This window comes from Taurulus bubalis (assembly GCF_910589615.1).
Source record: "Taurulus bubalis genome assembly, chromosome: 6".
In the NCBI taxonomy this organism is placed as follows: Eukaryota; Metazoa; Chordata; class Actinopteri; order Perciformes; family Cottidae; genus Taurulus; species Taurulus bubalis.
In genome coordinates this window covers 1,070,001-1,091,054 of record NC_136594.1, presented here as the reverse complement: position 1 = coordinate 1,091,054, position 21,054 = coordinate 1,070,001, and the positions used below count along the sequence as shown (strand labels likewise).

General features: G+C 44.0%; 2 protein-coding genes across 2 annotated transcripts in view; one reads left to right on the top strand and one right to left on the bottom strand.

The window, feature by feature from the left end:
- Positions 1–2,004: 2,004 nt before the first annotated feature.
- On the top strand, positions 2,005–6,730 carry LOC306738041 (parvalbumin alpha-like; the record flags this gene model as incomplete). Its single annotated transcript, XM_079219871.1, has 4 exons — positions 2,005–2,065; positions 2,171–2,300; positions 5,371–5,480; positions 6,687–6,730. 4 exons carry the CDS (start codon positions 2,005–2,007, stop codon positions 6,728–6,730), a joined length of 345 nt encoding a protein of 114 aa, XP_079075997.1.
- A 1,862-nt stretch (positions 6,731–8,592) lies between these two features.
- The window catches only part of baiap2l2b (BAR/IMD domain containing adaptor protein 2 like 2b), a gene marked incomplete at both ends in the record, with an annotated part of 13,396 nt that continues 934 nt past the window's right edge, over positions 8,593–21,054 (bottom strand). The window contains 11 exons of the mRNA XM_079219068.1: positions 8,593–8,668; positions 10,979–11,022; positions 11,107–11,422; positions 11,677–11,754; positions 13,447–13,654; positions 13,727–13,829; positions 14,052–14,156; positions 14,253–14,384; positions 14,851–14,940; positions 15,400–15,471; positions 15,774–15,835. Coding sequence (XP_079075194.1) covers positions 8,593–8,668; positions 10,979–11,022; positions 11,107–11,422; positions 11,677–11,754; positions 13,447–13,654; positions 13,727–13,829; positions 14,052–14,156; positions 14,253–14,384; positions 14,851–14,940; positions 15,400–15,471; positions 15,774–15,835 — 1,286 coding nt within the window. The remainder of the gene's footprint in view (positions 8,669–10,978; positions 11,023–11,106; positions 11,423–11,676; positions 11,755–13,446; positions 13,655–13,726; positions 13,830–14,051; positions 14,157–14,252; positions 14,385–14,850; positions 14,941–15,399; positions 15,472–15,773; positions 15,836–21,054) is intronic.

Here is a 21,054-nt window from a genome sequence, read left to right as displayed (position 1 = left end):
TATCAGCTCACCTGGAAGAGACGGCAGGGCGCAGGTGTTGGGCCCGGGTCTCTCCGGGTCCTCGGGGGAGTACCGGGCCTCGAGGACCTGGTGCAGGTTGAAGAACTCTCGGTACCGCCGGTAGATCAGGTACTTGCTGCCCCCTTTGGTCTTCACCTCCAGCACGAACACCTGAGGGGACACAGAGGCGTGAGCGAGGCCCTCGCCCTCCGGGGAGCGAGAGCCTCTGCTTCTGTACGCACAAAGTAGTCGATGAAGCCTTTGTTCTCCTCGATGTCGGCGACGGCGGCGCTGACGGGGATGTTGTGAGGCAGCTGGTCGAAGTCACTGAGGTCACACAAGGTCACACAAGGTCACGGCTAACTAATCGATGCTTCTAGTAGTCTGTACAGTAATAATATTCTTTATATTCATCAGGTTTAGAATACTAAACAGAATCAAAGAGAAGCTCTTTCAACACACTTTACATGGTACATGTATTTTGATAAATGAGCAAGACAATAAAACAAAACAACACATTTATTAGACATTTCTTTTAGTAAAAAATTAATAAAACAAGCAGCTAGCAAAACTTCTGCAAACTCAGCCTGAAGTTTCATAACTTAAAATCTGTAAAGAGGAAGAGAAGTGACGGGACCTCGCTAATAACTGGTTCAGAAAAACGTCTGTTTGTGGATATTTAACTGCCAGTAATGAGCGCCATAAACACAAACACACACACACACACACACACACCTAGACACACACACACACACACACACACACACACACACACACACACACACACACACACACACACACACACACACAAACACACCTACACACACACACGCACACACACACACACACACACACACACACACACACAAACACACACACACACACAAACACACACACACACAACGTCATTGGAGTGAAACAAACTCACCTTTCTTCTCGGAGCTGCTGCAGCAGCGACATGATGGAGGGTCTAAAGCTTCTGATGCGACTCACCGCCTGCAGCCGGACACACACACACACACACACACACACACACACACACACACACACACACACACACACACACAGGAAGCCGGAGTTCCCCTAAATCAGAGACCAGAGGACAGCGCTTGTGTGTAATCACTAAAAGTCGTATATTTGCTATTGAGACTGTAACTATACGCTCAAGTCACGTGAAGTTTGACAATGTTGTGAAGACGAAGCTCTGCTCTCCCACCGTCCCTAAACATAGCACCAGCATGACAAACTGGAAACTACGAGCTGGAGTTATAAGTTTAGTTACTTAACAGTTTGGCTGCGTAACAAGTCAAAAACCCCACACACACACACACACACACACACACACACACACACACACACACACACACACACACACTCACTCACCCACACAAACTATAGCCGTAATATTAACACTAAACACACCAGCGTGGGGCTTCCTCCACAGACTCAATAAAGTCTCATTACTGATGACTCAACAACAGAGCTTTAAAAAGCCTCTTCGTCTTCTGTTCTCATTACAGACTGTTAAAGCTGCATTCTCTCTCCTGACCACCAGGGGGCGACTCCTCTGGTTGTATAGAAGTATATACTTCATGTGTTAAAGCTGCATTCTCTCTCCTGACCACCAGGGGACGACTCCTCTGGTTCTATAGAAGTCTATGCTTCATGTGTTAAAGCTGCATTCTCTCTCCTGACCACCAGGGGGCGACTCCTCTGGTTGTATAGAAGTATATACTTCATGTGTTAAAGCTGCATTCTCTCTCCTGACCACCAGGGGGCGACTCCTCTGGTTGTATAGAAGTCTATACTTCATGTGTTAAAGCTGCATTCTCTCTCCTGACCACCAGGACTCCTCTGGTTGTATAGAAGTATATGCGTCTACATTTACAATGTAAACTCATGTCCTCTGATCCCAGTTCAGCCTTTCTGGAATATAGTTATTAATTCTCTCTCTCTCTCTCTCTCTCTCTCTCTCTCTCTCTCTCTCTCTCTCCAGCTGACATGATGTTGATGACAGATCTGTTGAAAGCTGAAGAGATCAAGAAAGCTCTTGAAGTCTTTGCAGGTCGGTGACACACACACACACACACACACACACACACATACACACACACACACACACACACACACACACACGTGTTCATGGAGCTTCGTGTGTTTCCCTCTTCAGGAGAAACATTCGATCCGAAGAAGTTCTTTGAGCTCGTGGGAATGAAGGCGATGACGGCCGAAGACGTGAAGAAGGTCTTCAAGGTGCTGGACGTGGACGACAGCGGCTTCATCGAGGAGGAGGAGCTCAAGTGAGGAAGACACACACACACACACACACACACACAGTGGTGGCGTCAGGGCCTGTGAGTCTTCTCTGCTGGCCTAAACAGAATCACAAAGTTTTAGCTATTTTATAATGTAATTGTTTTTCACAAATACACAACATGTGTTATTATTAAGTGTGGCTTCAGCTGCAGGGTCATAGACCCCTGCAGCAAAGTGCACTTCATTGCTCGGGCTTAATAATAATAATCATAGTCCCACAAAAACTTTGGCGCGTATCTCCTCCCACAGCATTGCCAGCACATGCGTAAAAAATACATCAAAACGTGCGGCCCGATCGGGAATCGTGTGCTATGACTTTTCTAAGAGATTCGACCGGCCATTTTCCCGAAAAGTGCGAAAAACGGCGAGAAATTGTCCCATTCACTTGACTGGGGTTTCGGACTGAAGAGAGCAAAAAAACATACATCTTTGTGCCCACAGTGACTCGCCATAATGTATCGTAGAGAAATGATTTGAAGTTTAAAACGTTGACAAAAGTCTGGAGTTTATTTGCCCAATTGGGCATTTTTTGATAGCTAGCACAGTTTTCATGTAATTATTGTTCAAGTTTAGGAAAATGTGGGAACCATTTCAGAGTTTACAATGGGTGTGTGTGGGGCAGGTTAGAGCTGTGATGTCATTCCTAGAGCACGAGTAGCTGTGTCCTAAACAACCTTTTTGTATTTGTATTTTGCCATTCACTCCACAATATTGACTTTTGAGGCATAATTTATATATGAAAACTTTGGAAATATTGTGCCGGTGGTACACATGCGTCGTGGAATCCAACAAATTTAAACTGTTTTGTCAGCAAGCCTGAAAGCGACATGAAGACCGGCCAACTGCTCCATCAACCTCCATGTTAAATCGGACCACAATTTTCTCTCATGACGGAAACGTGAGCACTTTACAAACTGAATTCACGCTCTCATTTATAAATCCTTACAAATATTTAAGTAGACGGAAACGTTCTCAGAAGTCTTGTGCTTCTCATGATTACGTTATTTTCGTGATGGGATCCATGGTTGTCTGTCAAATACAATAGTTTGAAAGGTTGTTTTCTCATTAATTTCACAGTCCAGTCTCCAGCTCAGTGACAGTGTCACAGCTGCTACCAATTAGCCAATCAATCAAGCTGCCACCATGGCAACCGGTGACACGGGACAGGGGGCTTTTGTGTCTACCTGTCTGTCTCTCTGTCTTCCCTTTCAACATAAAAGCCCCATGATTTAAGTGTATCTTAACATAAAGCTAAAATGAGGATTATTGTATTAAATAGAAAATAAATAGACAATTGTACACAATATTTTGTTATGTAATCACGTGATATGTTGCAGCAAAGTGCTGTCCCATTCATATTTACACCATCAAGCCCTCACAGCTAATGTTGGCATATATATATATATATATATATATATATATATATATATATATATATATATATATATATCCAATCCACACATAGGTGCGCGCGTGCACGTGGTAATACGGTTGCGTGCACTTAGACTCTTGACTTTTGATCATATTTATGCAAAGAATTTATATGTATATATAAAAAGAAGGAGAAGAAGCTAGAAGCTAGAAGCTCAGTCTGAAGCCTGAGAAACGGACTTGCTGGTGGATTCACTGATGACGTCTTCCCCACAGAGGGCTATGGAGGGTTGTGAGCGTCTGCTGAGTGAACTGCTGGTTGTGTTACTGTCTTTACATCTGCAGTCGTGTTTAATCATAAACAGCCACAGCGTGTTGCTGCTGGTCCGCTACCTTCGGTGGTTGTCTGCTAGCTAGCTATTGCATCTAACGCTGACAACACTCTTTATATTTGTGCTGGATTCTCCGTGTTGTTGACTAGAATTCAAACAGTGTGCAGGGCAGCAGCTGCTGGAGATGTCTTGTGTGTGCAGCGTTTTAGTGTTTTGGGATTGTTTTGTTTTGTCATGATATAACTCAAAAGTCAATGTCAAAAAAGTCAAAGTCAAAAGTCAAAGTCAAAGTTAGTTTTATTGTCAACTTTGTGCAATGTGCAAACATGCAGAAAATCGAAAGTATGTTTCTCTTCTGTCCAACATATAGAGAATTGTGCAATAGTGATAATAATAATAATAATAAAGTGCACAAAACTGTTTAAAAGTAAAAAAACAACAACAACATATAGACAACATAAATTAGGAACTATTAAGACTGAAGGGCTATAAATAAATAACTGTGACTCCTTAGCAGCATCCAGACATGTGAGTCTCGAGAAGAGGACGGAGTGGGACGGTGGGGAGAGAGTTCAGCTTCCTGACAGCCTGGTGGATGAAGCTGGTGAACAGCCTGGTGGATGAAGCTGGTGGACAGCCTGGTGGATGAAGCTGGTGGACAGCCTGGTGGATGAAGCTGGTGGACAGCCTGGTGGATGAAGCTGTTGGACAGCCTGGTGGTGGAGCTGGTGGACAGCCTGGTGGTGCGAGCTCGGAGGCTCCGGTATCTCCTACCAGAGGGCAGGAGGCTGAGGAGACCGTGTGAGGGGTGGCAGGGGTCGCTCACAATCAAGGTCACCTTGCGGGTGAGGCGGGTGTCATATATGTCCTGCAGGGAGGGGGGAGTGAGGCACCGATGATCCTTCCAGCTGCATTCACTATGCGCTGCAGGGCTTTCCTGTTGTAGTCCGTGCAGCTTCCGCCCCACACAGTGATGCAGTTGGTCAGGATGCTCTCGATGGTGCCACGGTAGAAGGTGCACATGATGGATGGGGGGCTTCCTGCTTTCCTCAGCTTGCGGCGGAAGTAGAGGCGCCTCTGGGCTTTCTTTGCCAGCTAACTAACATCCACGCTGTGTGACCTATATGCCGTAATAGCGCAAAGAAATGATCCGTATAGCAGAGTGAGCGTCTGTATGGACGGCCGTGTGTTGAGTGGGTCGGTCTGACCCGCGCTGATGTGGACTATACGGCACTGAAGGCCTAGGTCGAAAACGCACGGCCCGCCACTGACGCACACACACACACACACACACACACACACACACACACACACACACACACAGCTCATGAACTCCTCCTCTTCCTCTCAGGTTCGTGCTGAAGAGCTTCTCCAAGGAGGGCCGAGATCTGACCGACTCGGAGACGTCAGCGTTCCTGAAAGCTGCAGACAAAGACGGAGACGGGAAGATCGGCATCGACGGTGAGAGAGAGAGGGCCCTGAACCCATGTCCACTTCCTGTTGTTCACTTCTTCTTGTTCACTTCCTGTTGTCTACTTCCTGTTGTTCACTTCCTGTTGTCCGCTTCCTGCCCCGCCCATCAGTCAGGCTTCATCACACATTTGAACCAAAAGGAAATGCAGATAACTGCTTCAGCTGGTTTGAGATGAGACGTAAACCACAGAAGAAGAACGTAATCAAAAGAGAGCATCTCAGGATGAACAACAACATTCAGAACTGGATGTAAATATTACATTTGTGCTGGCTCCTCGTATTAAACGTGACTCAGCACTCTTACAGTCAACGTGGTCCTTCTTGTGTTTTAGTTACTAAATGAATAAAGAGCTGGAGAGATGCTAACGTTTAGCTGTCTGATTTATGAAGCGGGTCAGTGAACGCCCCGCTGGATTTCACAAAAAGAGCAGAATCACAAACTGACAACAGCGTTGGCTCGTTACCGTGTTAGCGTGTTAGCTTGTTCCCGGGAGGATTTTAGGATTTGAGCGACTTGTAATAATGCATTTTAGTTTGCGTTGATGAAACCGTGACATCTTCCTGTCGTCGCGTTAGAAACGCTGAAAAGACCAAACTCAGTTCCTCCTCAGCTCAAAACACTTTCCTTTGTCCATAATATAATACAAATTAGTCACAAATTAATCTTTTTTTTTAAATAATAATAATGTCCTGTCACAGCTGCTCTTGCAGTAGTTTTTATTCAAGCCGTTCTCAACACAGGCGTCACCGTTGGTCGGGGACTACTTTTCGAGGCGGATTAACACCTCAGTGGGGTTCAGGTTCAGGGTTTGATTTCATCGATTATTTCAATGGATTTGTAGACTAAATGGAAACATTTATCTCATCTATTTAGTCTAATCCTTCATTTCATTTGTGCAAATATTTCTTCTTTTCAGAGTTCGAGATCTTGGTGCATGAGTAGAGGGTACCTGAACATCCTCCTCCTCCTCCTCCTCCTCCTCTTCTTCCCTGCATTCATATTTTGTAAACTCAGCCTTGAAGCTCCCGTCAGCTTCCTGTGGACCCACAGACGGCCCTGAAACAGTGCAGCGCCACCAGGAGGTCAGAAGAGAGGAGCAGCAGACTGCATCACGGAACCAGTGTCACTTTGAAGTTTTTATGTATAAATACACATATATATCTATTTAATGGCTCATGCTGTGTGGGTCTCAGGGCGCCGGAGTCTGTGGGACCAGCAGGTGGTGCTCACGCTGTAGATGCTGTGGTGATGATGTCATGATTTCTTCTAGATGTTCACATCAGTGCTCTTTGCTTCCACCCTTCCTCTTCCTCACCCACCTCCTCATCCACCTCCTCTTCCTCATCCACCTCCTCTCCTCTCCTCACCTCCTCCACACTTCCTGCCTCCAATCAGATGATGTAGTAAATAAAATGACATATATATAGCTAGAGAAAAGCTCAAAGAAAGAAATGATGATAATAAAAAGAATACTTGCGTAATAAATGTCTCTTTACTTATTGTTACACAACACGTTACACTCATACATGTCGTGACCTCATCACAGGACGGACCACGAGGGAGGAGCTGACCTTGAGCTGCAGGTCAAGGTCAGTGCAGAAGGACCTTTGTGTCGGATCCGTCTCACGGTAACAAAACATTCAGAAAACACATGAAAGCCCAGCAGAAGGAAAACACCTAAGCTTTTATCGGCTTGTTGGACATTTTGGGAAATATTTCAGCCGGAGGTTTGATGTCTGAAAGAGAAGTCAACGCTGATGTTTATGTTCCATAACTTTGTACTTTAGTAATGGACTACTACTACTAGTCATGTGACCTCAGAGCAAGATCTTTACCTAAACCTAGTAGTTTAGTTGGTAAAACCTGACTAGTAGTTTAGTTGTCTCAACCTGACTAGTAATTTAGTTGTTTAAACCTAACTAGTAGTTTAGTTGTCTAAACCTAACTAGTAGTTTAGTTGTCTAAACCTAATTAGTAATTGAGTTGTTTAAACCTAACTAGTAGTTTAGTTGTCTAAACCTAACTAGTAGTTTAGTTGTCTCAACCTAATTAGTAATTGAGTTGTTTAAACCTAACTAGTAGTTTAGTTGTCTAAACCTAACTAGTAGTTTAGTTGTCTAAACCTAATTAGTAATTGAGTTGTTTAAACCTAACTAGTAGTTTAGTTGTCTAAACCTAACTAGTAATTGAGTGGTTTGAACCTAACTTGTAGTTTAGTTGTCTAAACCTAACTAGTAATTTAGTTGTTTAAACCTAACTAGTAGTTTAGTTGTCTAAACCTAACTAGTAGTTTAGTTGTCTAAACCTAATTAGTAATTGAGTTGTTTAAACCTAACTAGTAGTTTAGTTGTCTAAACCTAACTAGTAGTTTAGTTGTCTCAACCTAATTAGTAATTGAGTTGTTTAAACCTAACTAGTAGTTTAGTTGTCTAAACCTAACTAGTAGTTTAGTTGTCTCAACCTAATTAGTAATTGAGTTGTTTAAACCTAACTAGTAGTTTAGTTGTCTAAACCTAACTAGTAGTTTAGTTGTCTCAACCTAACTAGTAGTTTAGTTGTCTAAACCTAATTAGTAATTGAGTTGTTTAAACCTAACTAGTAGTTTAGTTGTCTAAACCTAACTAGTAGTTTAGTTGTCTAAACCTAACTAGTAGTTTAGTTGTCTCAACCTAACTAGTAGTTTAGTTGTCTAAACCTAATTAGTAATTGAGTTGTTTAAACCTAACTAGTAGTTTAGTTGTCTAAACCTAACTAGTAATTGAGTGGTTTGAACCTAACTTGTAGTTTAGTTGTCTAAACCTAACTAGTAATTTAGTTGTTTTAACCTAACTTAAATACATCATGAATATGAACCAGCTGCAGCTTCATATTCAGCAAACAGATTTCTCCTTTTACTCTGCAGGACAGTGACTCAACATATTTCCCAAAATGTGTAATTATTATCTTTAACTTCAATCAATCAGCTACACTGTACAAATAGTTCATGAAACAAGAACTTCAAAAGTGTACAGTTGTGATATTAAACTATTTAAATGCACGTTTGTGTTTGGTGCTAGTAAACAAACTCACATTATCTACCACTGAACAACAACATGAGAGTCAGAGGATGTGAGGAGACGACTTGTCGTTGGTCGTCGTGGGGCGGAGCTTCACGGTGGCGAACGGGTTCGTGCCCCTGAAACAGGATCATGAAGAGCAATGTTACACACACACACACACACACACACACACACACGCACACGCACACACACACACACCAGACTCTAGTCAGAGGATTCTGATGGTGTGTTGGTTTAAAACTGGTTTAGTTGGCGTTAGGGTTCAAATTGTTTCTATTTTTCTGGATTCAAAAAGTAAAAATGCCTAAAATAACTAGAAAAAAACAGTAAAATTATAAAAATCAGCAAACTGATTAAAAGCTTTAATCGTGACTCCAGATGCAGAGTTCCTCCTCTGAACTGAAGCCGTGTGGGCGAATTATGTTCAACAACCAGTCTCATTAGTAACTCATTAGTATGCAATTCATAGTAACACATGTTTTATTAATTAATAAACTTCACTATTATGCGCTTCATGATTGGATTTTCATACTTTATAAATGATGAATTCCTCATTTGTAAATTAAGTAATACATATATAAATATTGCAAACCAATAAAGGACTTATAGATGATGCAGTAATGATTAACATGTGCTTTATGAACAAATGCATAATTAATTAAGTATGTTGTGTGACCTCATCTAAAGTGAGGACTATCTCTGCTTTACAAAGCATTAATAAGCAGTGCCTCAAAGCTAACACAAGGCTCAGTTATCTTCTCAACAGAAAAGGGAAATAGACACAACTTCAAAGAGATAAATAACATTAATATGATGGTGATGGGGGCGATGCCCGTCAGTGGCACGAGTGTTGAGTATGTTTCATAGCTGGCACATCATATTATTGATTATGAGTATCTCCTCACAGCTAGCTAGATTATGAGTATCTCGTCACAGCTAGCTAGATTATGAGTATCTCGTCACAGCTAGCTAGATTATGAGTATCTCGTCACAGCTAGCTAGGTTATGAGTATCTCGTCACAGCTAGCTAGATTATGAGTATCTCCTCACAGCTAGCTAGATTATGAGTATCTCGTAACAGCTAGCTAGATTATGAGTATCTCCTCACAGATAGCTAGATTATGAGTATCTCGTCACAGCTAGCTAGATTATGAGTATCTCGTAACAGCTAGCTAGATTATGAGTATCTCGTCACAGCTAGCTAGATTATGAGTATCTCGTAACAGCTAGCTAGATTATGAGTATCTCGTCACAGCTAGCTAGATTATGAGTAGTGCGTTACAGCTAGCTAGATTATGAGTATCTCGTCACAGCTAGCTAGATTATGAGTAGTGCGTTACAGCTAGCTAGATTATGAGTATCTCGTTACAGATAGCTAGATTATGAGTAGTGCGTTACAGCTAGCTAGATTATGAGTATCTCGTTACAGATAGCTAGATTATGAGTATCTCGTCACAGCTAGCTAGGTTATGAGTATTTTGTTACAGATAGCTAGATTATGAGTATCTCGTCACAGCTAGCTAGATTATGAGTATCTTGTCACAGCTAGCTAGATTATGAGCATCTCGTTACAGATAGCTAGATTATGAGTATCTCGTCACAGCTAGCTAGATTATGAGCATCTCGCTACAGCTAGCTAGATTATGAGTATCTCGTCACAGCTAGCTAGACTATGAGTATCTCGTTACAGCTAGCTAGATAATCACCCCCATCACCATCATATTAATGTTATTTATCACTTTGTGTTGTGTCTATTTCCCTTTTCTAACTGAGACTTGTGTTAGCTTTGAGGCACTGCTTATTAATGCTTTGTAAGGCAGATATAGTCCTCACTTTAGATGAGGTCACACAACATACTTAACTAATACTTAACTAACGACTAGTAACTACCTGAATTATTCATGAATTTGTTTATAAAGCACATGTTAATCATTAGTGCATCATCCATAAGTCCTTAATTGGTTTGCAAAAATATACATTACTTAATTTACTTATGAGCGTTAATGTTGGAACAATGCTTCATTAATGATTGTAGTGTGTACTCATGCTTTACTAATGCTAAATAGCGTATAGTTATTATAAAGTGCTACCAAAACATCATCTGGAAATGATAATAATCCAACGTGTGATTCGTCCCTCGCACACGTCCAGCAGAGGGAGAATCACAGCGCCGCCTGGTGGACAGATTGCAAAAGGTTTCCACGTGTGGCACCAAAGGTTTGAATCCCCAAAACACTCAAGAAGCAGAAGGTTTAAGCATCTAAACTAAAAGTGTGTAAAAAATAAGCATTTACAAACAAACTGAACAAGCTCAGATGCTTAATAATGAGCCAGAAATCAGGCACTGAATCAAGGAAAAGCTCACTTTTATTAGACACACACACACACACACTCACACACACACACACACGCATACTGGGCGTTACCTTGGAAACAGTGGGTTTTCAGGAGGCCCGTGTGGTGACAGCGCCTGAGGAAGGAAGGAAGGAGGAAGTGAAACAGGAGGAAGGAGACGTGACTTCCTTTGAGGCGCTTTGCTCTCCTCAGAGCGTACCTGGGCATCGGACCCCGACTCGGCCCTCCGGTCGGGGTCTGCAGAGCTCCTTCTGAGGCTGTGACTGGAGGGAGGAGGAGGAGGAGGCGGCGGCGGCGGAGGAGGAGGAGGAGGGGGAGGAGGAGGAGGAGGCTGGCCGCTCTTCGCCTCTGAGGCCTCGGGCCTCCTCTCGGGCAGCGAGGCGTCCACCGAGGCCCTGCGGTCGGGCGTGGCCGGAGGCGGGACGTCGCCGAAGCTCTTGCTCTCCGATTGGTCGGTGTAGGTGTCGGTCGGGTCCAGCAGGTTGCTCATGCTGTGGCTCCTGAGCGAGCCGCCGCTGAGGTCAAAGGTCAGCACAGAGGTCAAAGGTCAGCACAGAGAAACCATTAGAGACATTTATGATCGATGGACCGATACTTGTAGAGCGCTTTAACATCTTCACCCATTCACACACTGGTGGGAGGGGCTAAGGCTCCACCTGTCCATTAGAGGTAGAAGCTAACACACAAACAGACACACACACACACACACAAATACACACACACACACACACACACACACACACACACACACACACACACACCCGTCCACCTCGTAGCTAAAGCGTTGGAGCAGAAGTCCTCTCCGGGGCCCCCGGGGGCCACGTAGGCTGCAGGAAACCAGCCCTGCCTGACGGGAGACAAGACTCAGGATCAGAAGTGTTTCAAACAAGTCCTTTTTTATTGGAGCAGGAGGAAGAGGATGAGGAGGAGGAGGAGGAAGAGGAGGAGGAGGAGGAGGAAGAAGAGGAGGAGAAGGAAGAGGTGGAGGAGGAGGAGGAAGAAGAGAGGGAGGAGGAGGAAGAAGAAGAGGAGGAGGAGGAGGAGGAGAAGGAGGAGGAGGAGGAAGAAGAAGAGGAGGAGGAAGAGGAGGAGGAAGAAGAGGTGGAGGTGTTACTGGTGTTGTTATTTTAGTATTATTGTGGTTACTATTGTTGTTGTCGCTACTGTTATTATTATTGTTGTTGTTATTGTTGTTACTGTTGTTGTTGTTGTTATTACTATTCTTGTTACTATTGTTGTTGTTACTGTTGTTGTTGTTACTGTTGTTGTTGTTACTATTGTTGTTGTTGTTACTATTGTTCTTGTTACTGTTGTTGTTACTGTTATTGTTGTTACTATTGTTGTTGTTACTGTTGTTGTTATTGTTGTTACTGTTGTTGTTGTTATTACTATTCTTGTTACTATTGTTGTTGTTACTGTTGTTGTTACTGTTATTGTTGTTGTTCCTATTGTTGTTGTTGTTGTTGTTGTTACTATTGTTGTTGTTACTGTTGTTGTTGTTACTGTTGTTACTATTGTTGTTGTTACTGTTGTTGTTATTGTTACTATTGTTGTTGTTACTGTTGTTATTGTTACTGTTGTTGTTACTATTGTTGTTGTTACTGTTGTTGTTGTTATTGTTGTTGTTATTGTTGCCGTTGCTGTTGTTGTTACTGTTATTGTTGTTGTTGTTGTTGTTACTGTTGTTGTTGTTACTATTGTTGTTGTTACTGTTGTTATTGTTGTTGTTGTTGTTACTGTTGTTGTTACTGTTGTTATTGTTGTTGTTACTGTTGTTGCTGTTGTTGTTACTATTGTTGTTGTTACTGTTGTTGTTGTTACTGTTGTTATTGTTGTCGTTGCTGTTGTTGTTACTGTTGTTGTTGTCGTTACTGTTGTCGTTACTGTTGTTGTTGTTGTTATTACTATTCTTGTTACTATTGTTGTTGTTACTGTTGTTGTTGTTACTGTTGTTGTTGTTACTGTTATTGTTGTTGTCGTTGCTGTTGTTGTTACTGTTATTGTTGTTGTTGTTACTGTTGTTGTTGTTACTGTTGTTGTTACTATTGTTGTTGTTGTTACTATTGTTGTTGCTACTGTTGTTGTTGTTGTTACTGTTGTTATTGTTGTCGTTGCTGTTGTTGTTACTGTTGTCGTTGCTGTTGTCGTTACTGTTGTCGTTACTGTTGTCGTTACTGTTGTTGTTGTTATTACTATTCTTGTTACTATTGTTGTTGTTACTGTTGTTGTTGTTACTGTTGTTGTTGTTACTGTTATTGTTGTTGTCGTTGCTGTTGTTGTTACTGTTATTGTTGTTGTTGTTACTGTTGTTGTTGTTACTATTGTTGTTGTTACTGTTGTTGTTATTATTGTTGTTGTTGTTACTGTTGTTGTTGTTACTGTTGTTACTGTTGTTGTTACTATTGTTGTTGCTACTGTTGTTGTTGTTACTGTTGTTATTGTTGTCGTTGCTGTTGTTGTTACTGTTGTCGTTACTGTTGTCGTTACTGTTGTCGTTACTGTTGTTGTTGTTACTATTGTTGTTATTGTCTCTACCCACCGCAGGCTGCTGTCCGTGCGGCCGTACAGCCAGCCGTTGCGTGGCTCCTGCACCAGCACGGTGATGGTCTCCCCCCTGTTGAAGGGGAGGAGCTTGGGGTTGGAGGAGGAGGGGTGCGACACCAGGGCCCTCATGCCCCGCCCCCCGCCCAGACCCAGACACTCCCCCACGGAGCTGGAGCGGGAGCGGCTGGGGAGGGGGGACGGCGCTGAGGGAGAAACCACATCAGAGGATCAGAGAGCGGTTTGGGAGGCGGACTATCAGGATGTTGTCCTCCCACCTCTAGAGGGCACTCTGCCCAGCGCCTGCTGCTCCCGCCGGGCCCACGACATGTCCTCTTCTCGGGCCACCGTCTGCAGCAGGGAGCTCACGGAGCCTCGCAGCTGCCCACACACACACACACACACACACACACACACACACACACACACACACACACACACACTTCACTTAGGGGGCGCTTGGTTTCAACAGGAAGTTCAACACTGAGTTTTTTGGGTCTTGGTAAAGGAAGATTTCATTAGACATACAAACACACACACACACACACACACACACACACACACACACACACACACACACACAGGCATAAGCGGAGCCTCTACCTGCGCGTCCTGGTCCAGGTGGGTGGGCGTGCGAGGTCTGGACCCTCTGGTGTCGTTCACTTTCTCCTTCCATCCGTCCGCCTTCTGCTGGAGAGAAGCTCCGGTCTGAGAGCAGAGGGCCTCGTTAGGACACCTGTGTGTGTGTGTGTGTGTGTGTGTGTGTGTGTGTGTGTGTGTGTGTGTGTGTGTGTGTTCCCTTACCTTGTTTATGAGGAACAGCAGTGACTGAGTGAGGCCACAGTGCTTCTCTGCCAGGAAGCGGTACCTCCTCTCCTCCTCCTTCAGGATCTCCTGCTGGCTCTGCCTCAGGTACATCATGTACTCGCTGTTCTCCTGCACACACCAGAGCACTGTGATTGAAGGGTTCTCCGCTGGTTCTCCGTTAGCAGTTGGTTCTCTGTTAGCGGTGCTGCTAACGTTACTAGCTCTCCTCCTGTTGGTTCTCTGTTAGCGGTGCTGCTAAAGTTACTAGCTCTCCTCCTGTTGGTTCTCCGTTAGTGGTGCTGCTAACGTTACTAGCTCTCCTCCTGTTGGTTCTCTGTTAGCGGTGCTGCTAACGTTACTAGCTCTCCTCCTGTTGGTTCTCTGTTAGCGGTGCTGCTAACGTTTCCAGCTCTCCTCCTGTTGGTTCTCCGTTAGCGGTGCTGCTAACGTTACTAGCTCTCCTCCTGTTGGTCTAAACACTGATTGGTTGTTTATAAGTCACATGATCAGAGATCAGCGACTAGAGAAACATCCATATCAGGATCAATAAGGCCCTGTTACCCCTCTAGTGTGTAAAGGCAGAGTGTTTGGGTACCAGAGAGTCTCTGTAGGATCCTCGTCTGAGCTGCTTCTCCAGAACCTCCGCCTGGTTCCTCACCTCCAGCTCGTACACTCGGCGACTTCCCTGAAGGAAGCAGGTTCATGTTGAATGAGGAGGTGAAGATGAGTGAGGAGGTGAATGAGGAGATGAAGGAGGAGGTGAAGGAGGAGGTGAATGAGGAGATGAAGGAGGAGGTGAATGAGGAGGTGAAGGAGGAGGTGAAGGAGGAGGTGAATGAGGAGATGAATGAGGAGGTGAATGAGGAGATGAAGGAGGAGGTGAATGAGGAGGTGAATGAGGAGGTGAAGGAGGAGGCGAATGAGGAGGTGAATGAGGAGATGAATGAGGAGGTGAATGAGGAGGTGAATGAGGAGATGAATGAGGAGGTGAATGAGGAGATGAATGAGGAGGTGAATGAGGAGGTGAATGAGGAGGTGAATGAGGAGATGAGGGAGGAGGTGAAGGAGGAGATGAGGGAGGAGGTGAAGGAGGAGATGAAGGAGGAGGTGAAGGAGGAAACTCAGAATTGGGACGTGAACTCACTTGGATGTACTCTTCATCCAGCGAGACGTTCTTCTCCATCTCCTGCAGAACCTCCACCTGGAACCAGCGGAACTGCAGCGGGACGTCAACAACAACAACAACAACAACAACAACAGAGGGGTCAGATGAGCTCCGCCCTCATGGACGCTTGTCTTCATGCAATCATTTTTCATTCATTAGTATTAATAATAATCCCAAAGAGCGGGTTCTTATCACATTCACATCATAATAAACAAAGATGCGTATTGTTCAGCACCAGCAAACATCATTACAGACACATCATATTTTGGGAGTATTTTAGTTTTCAGGACGCTTTTATTCTAATATGAAAGTCGTGTTTCTTTGTTTTGGGGCGAATGAAGGAGAGAACAGACCACTCCCTCCATCTCCGCCGTGAGTCTCCTCTGGGTCTCTGAGGTCTGGATCAGGACGTCCCCTGAAGGACAGAGAGAGATCACAGACGTCAAAGCTTTCTACACTAACGCATGAGAACACTCGGTTATACGACTCATGGGTTCGGGGTCCACAGAGAGACCTGTGACCCCGTTCTGACGAAGCTGTTTAAGGAAGTTTTACCTTTAATTAGCGCCTCTCTACTAGATATTATCAATGGGTCTTTACTAACGGGTCATGTACCACAGTCTTTTAAAGTAGCTGTAATTAAACCTCTTCTTAAGAAGCCACTCTGGATCCAGAGGTGTTGGCTAACTACAGACCTATCTCTAACCCTCCCTTCCTCTCTAAGATACTGGAGAAGGTAGTCGGAAACCAGTTGTGTGACTTTTTACATAACAATAGTTTATTTGAGGAGTTTCAGTCAGGATTTAGAAAGCATCATAGCACAGAGACACTAGTGACAATTACTAATGACCTTCTAGTTGCATCAGATAGGGGACTTGTCTCTGTTCTGGTCTTGTTAGACCTTAGTGCTGATAAAGGACTTGTCTCTGTTCTGGTCTTGTTAGACCTTAGTGTTGATAAAGGACTTGTCTCTGTTCTGGTCTTGTTAGACCTTAGTGCTGATAAAGGACTTGTCTCTGGTCTGGTCTTGTTCGACCTTAGTGCTGATAAAGGACTTGTCTCTGTTCTGGTCTTGTTAGACCTTAGTGCTGATAAAGGACTTGTCTCTGGTCTGGTCTTGTTCGACCTTAGTGCTGATCAAGGACTTGTCTCTGTTCTGGTCTTGTTAGACCTTAGTGCTGATAAAGGACTTGTCTCTGGTCTTGTTAGACCTTAGTGCTGATAAAGGACTTGTCTCTGTTCTTGTCTTGTTAGACCTTAGTGCTGATAAAGGACTTGTCTCTGGTCTTGTTAGACCTTAGTGCTGATAAAGGACTTGTCTCTGGTCTTGTTAGACCTTAGTGCTGATAAAGGACTTGTCTCTGGTCTTGTTAGATCTTAGTGCTGATAAAGGACTTGTCTCTGGTCCTGTTAGACCTTAGTGCTGATAAAGGACTTGTCTCTGGTCTTGTTAGATCTTAGTGCTGATCAAGGACTTGTCTCTGTACTGGTCTTGTTAGACCTTAGTGCTGATCAAGGACTTGTCTCTGTACTGGTCTTGTTAGACCTTAGTGCTGATAAAGGACTTGTCTCTGTTCTGGTCTTGTTAGACCTTAGTGCTGATAAAGGACTTGTCTCTGGTCCTGTTAGACCTTAGTGCTGATAAAGGACTTGTCTCTGGTCTTGTTAGACCTTAGTGCTGATAAAGGACTTGTCTCTGGTCTTGTTAGATCTTAGTGCTGATCAAGGACTTGTCTCTGTACTGGTCTTGTTAGACCTTAGTGCTGATAAAGGACTTGTCTCTGTTCTGGTCTTGTTAGACCTTAGTGCTGATAAAGGACTTGTCTCTGGTCTTGTTAGATCTTAGTGCTGATAAAGGACTTGTCTCTGTTCTTGTTAGACCTTAGTGCTGATAAAGGACTTGTCTCTGGTCTTGTTAGATCTTAGTGCTGATAAAGGACTTGTCTCTGGTCCTGTTAGACCTTAGTGCTGATAAAGGACTTGTCTCTGGTCTTGTTAGACCTTAGTGCTGATAAAGGACTTGTCTCTGTTCTGGTCTTGTTAGATCTTAGTGCTGATAAAGGACTTGTCTCTGGTCTTGTTAGACCTTAGTGCTGATAAAGGACTTGTCTCTGGTCTTGTTAGACCTTAGTGCTGATAAAGGACTTGTCTCTGTTCTGGTCTTGTTATACCTTAGTGCTGATAAAGGACTTGTCTCTGTTCTGGTCTTGTTAGATCTTAGTGCTGATAAAGGACTTGTCTCTGTTCTTGTTAGACCTTAGTGCTGATAAAGGACTTGTCTCTGGTCTTGTTAGACCTTAGTGCTGATAAAGGACTTGTCTCTGGTCTTGTTAGACCTTAGTGCTGATAAAGGACTTGTCTCTGGTCTTGTTAGACCTTAGTGCTGATAAAGGACTTGTCTCTGGTCTTGTTAGACCTTAGTGCTGATGAAGGACTTGTCTCTGGTCTTGTTAGACCTTAGTGCTGATGAAGGACTTGTCTCTGGTCTTGCTAGACCTTAGTGCTGATAAAGGACTTGTCTTGGTTCTGGTCTTGTTAGACCTTAGTGCTGATGAAGGACTTGTCTCTGTTCTGGTCTTCTTAGACCTTAGTGCTGATAAAGGACTTGTCTCTGGTCTTGTTAGACCTTAGTGCTGATAAAGGACTTGTCTCTGTACTGGTCTTGTTAGACCTTAGTGCTGATAAAGGACTTGTCTCTGTTCTGGTCTTGTTAGACCTTAGTGCTGATAAAGGACTTGTCTCTGGTCTTGTTAGATCTTAGTGCTGATCAAGGACTTGTCTCTGTACTGGTCTTGTTAGACCTTAGTGCTGATCAAGGACTTGTCTCTGTACTGGTCTTGTTAGACCTTAGTGCTGATAAAGGACTTGTCTCTGTTCTGGTCTTGTTAGACCTTAGTGCTGATAAAGGACTTGTCTCTGGTCCTGTTAGACCTTAGTGCTGATAAAGGACTTGTCTCTGGTCTTGTTAGACCTTAGTGCTGATAAAGGACTTGTCTCTGGTCTTGTTAGATCTTAGTGCTGATCAAGGACTTGTCTCTGTACTGGTCTTGTTTGACCTTAGTGCTGATCAAGGACTTGTCTCTGTACTGGTCTTGTTAGACCTTAGTGCTGATAAAGGACTTGTCTCTGTTCTGGTCTTGTTAGACCTTAGTGCTGATAAAGGACTTGTCTCTGGTCCTGTTAGACCTTAGTGCTGATAAAGGACTTGTCTCTGGTCTTGTTAGACCTTAGTGCTGATAAAGGACTTGTCTCTGGTCTTGTTAGATCTTAGTGCTGATAAAGGACTTGTCTCTGTTCTGGTCTTGTTAGACCTTAGTGCTGATAAAGGACTTGTCTCTGTTCTGGTCTTGTTAGACCTTAGTGCTGATAAAGGACTTGTCTCTGGTCTTGTTAGATCTTAGTGCTGATAAAGGACTTGTCTCTTTTCTTGTTAGACCTTTGTGCTGATAAAGGACTTGTCTCTGGTCTTGTTAGACCTTAGTGCTGATAAAGGACTTGTCTCTGTTCTGGTCTTGTTAGATCTTAGTGCTGATAAAGGACTTGTCTCTGGTCTTGTTAGACCTTAGTGCTGATAAAGGACTTGTCTCTGGTCTTGTTAGACCTTAGTGCTGATAAAGGACTTGTCTCTGTTCTGGTCTTGTTATACCTTAGTGCTGATAAAGGACTTGTCTCTGTTCTGGTCTTGTTAGATCTTAGTGCTGATAAAGGACTTGTCTCTGTTCTTGTTAGACCTTAGTGCTGATAAAGGACTTGTCTCTGGTCTTGTTAGACCTTAGTGCTGATAAAGGACTTGTCTCTGGTCTTGTTAGACCTTAGTGCTGATGAAGGACTTGTCTCTGGTCTTGTTAGACCTTAGTGCTGATGAAGGACTTGTCTCTGGTCTTGTTAGATCTTAGTGCTGATAAAGGACTTGTCTCTGTACTGGTCTTGTTAGACCTTAGTGCTGATAAAGGACTTGTCTTGGTTCTGGTCTTGTTAGACCTTAGTGCTGATGAAGGACTTGTCTCTGTTCTGGTCTTCTTAGACCTTAGTGCTGATAAAGGACTTGTCTCTGGTCTTGTTAGACCTTAGTGCTGATAAAGGACTTGTCTCTGTACTGGTCTTGTTCGACCTTAGTGCTGATAAAGGACTTGTCTCTGTTCTGGTCTTCTTAGACCTTAGTGCTGATAAAGGACTTGTCTCTGGTCTTGTTAGACCTTAGTGCTGATAAAGGACTTGTCTCTGTACTGGTCTTGTTAGACCTTAGTGCTGATAAAGGACTTGTCTCTGTACTGGTCTTGTTAGACCTTAGTGCTGATAAAGGACTTGTCTCTGTTCTGGTCTTGTTAGACCTTAGTGCTGATAAAGGACTTGTCTCTGTTCTGGTCTTGTTAGACCTTAGTGCTGATAAAGGACTTGTCTCTGTTCTGGTCTTGTTAGACCTTAGTGCTGATAAAGGACTTGTCTCTGGTCTTGTTAGACCTTAGTGCTGATGAAGGACTTGTCTCTGTTCTGGTCTTGTTAGACCTTAGTGCTGATAAAGGACTTGTCTTGGTTCTGGTCTTGTTAGACCTTAGTGCTGATGAAGGACTTGTCTTGGTTCTGGTCTTGTTAGACCTTAGTGCTGATGAAGGACTTGTCTCTGTTCTGGTCTTGTTAGACCTTAGTGCTGATAAAGGACTTGTCTTGGTTCTGGTCTTGTTAGACCTTAGTGCTGATGAAGGACTTGTCTTGGTTCTGGTCTTGTTAGACCTTAGTGCTGATAAAGGACTTTTCTCTGTTCTGCATCCACCATCGCAGTTTGTTACTTCAAGTCTAGATTACTGTAACTCCGTATTATCCGGCTGCTCTGGTAAGTCTCTTAAAACTCTCCAGTTGATCCAGAATGCTGCAGCTCGTGTACTAACTAGGACGCGGAAGAGAGATCACATTACTCCTGTACTAGCTGCTCTCCACTGGCTTCCTGTAAGATCGAGTATCATATTTAAAATCCTTCTCCTTACCTACAAAGCCTTAACTGGTGATGCACCATCATATCGTAAGGACCTTATAGTGCCACATTGCTGGGGGACATCTTAAGGATACACTGAGCTCCTCTCTCCTCTCCTCTCTCCTCTCCTCTCTCCTCTCCTTTCTCTCCTTCTGGATGAATTCATGTCTCTTCAATGCACATTACTAACTCTACTTCTTCCCCAGAGCCTCTGTGCTTCCTCGCCTCTCAATTTTCCATGGATTGTGGCTGTCTGGAGCCGGTTCTGTCTCCTAGCTCCTGTCTGCTACCTCCTGTCTGCTACCTCCTACCTCCTACCGCACTGCCTCCTGTCTCCTGCCTCCTGCCTCCTACCTCCTGCCTCCAACCTCATGTCTGCTACCTCCTGCCTCCTACCGCACTGCCTCCTGTCTCCTGCCTCCTGCCTCCTACCTCCTGCCTCCTACCTCATGTCTGCTACCTCCTGCCTCCTACCGCACTGCCTCCTGTCTCCTGCCTCCTGCCTCCTACCTCCTGTCTCCTACCTCCTGCCTCCTCCCCTCTATCCCCTATCCCCTACCTCCTACCTCCTGCATCCTGCCTCCTGCCTCCTGTCTCCTGTCTCCTGCCTCCTGCCTCCTGTCTCCTGTCTCCTGTCTCCTGCCTCCTGTCTCCTGCCTCATGTC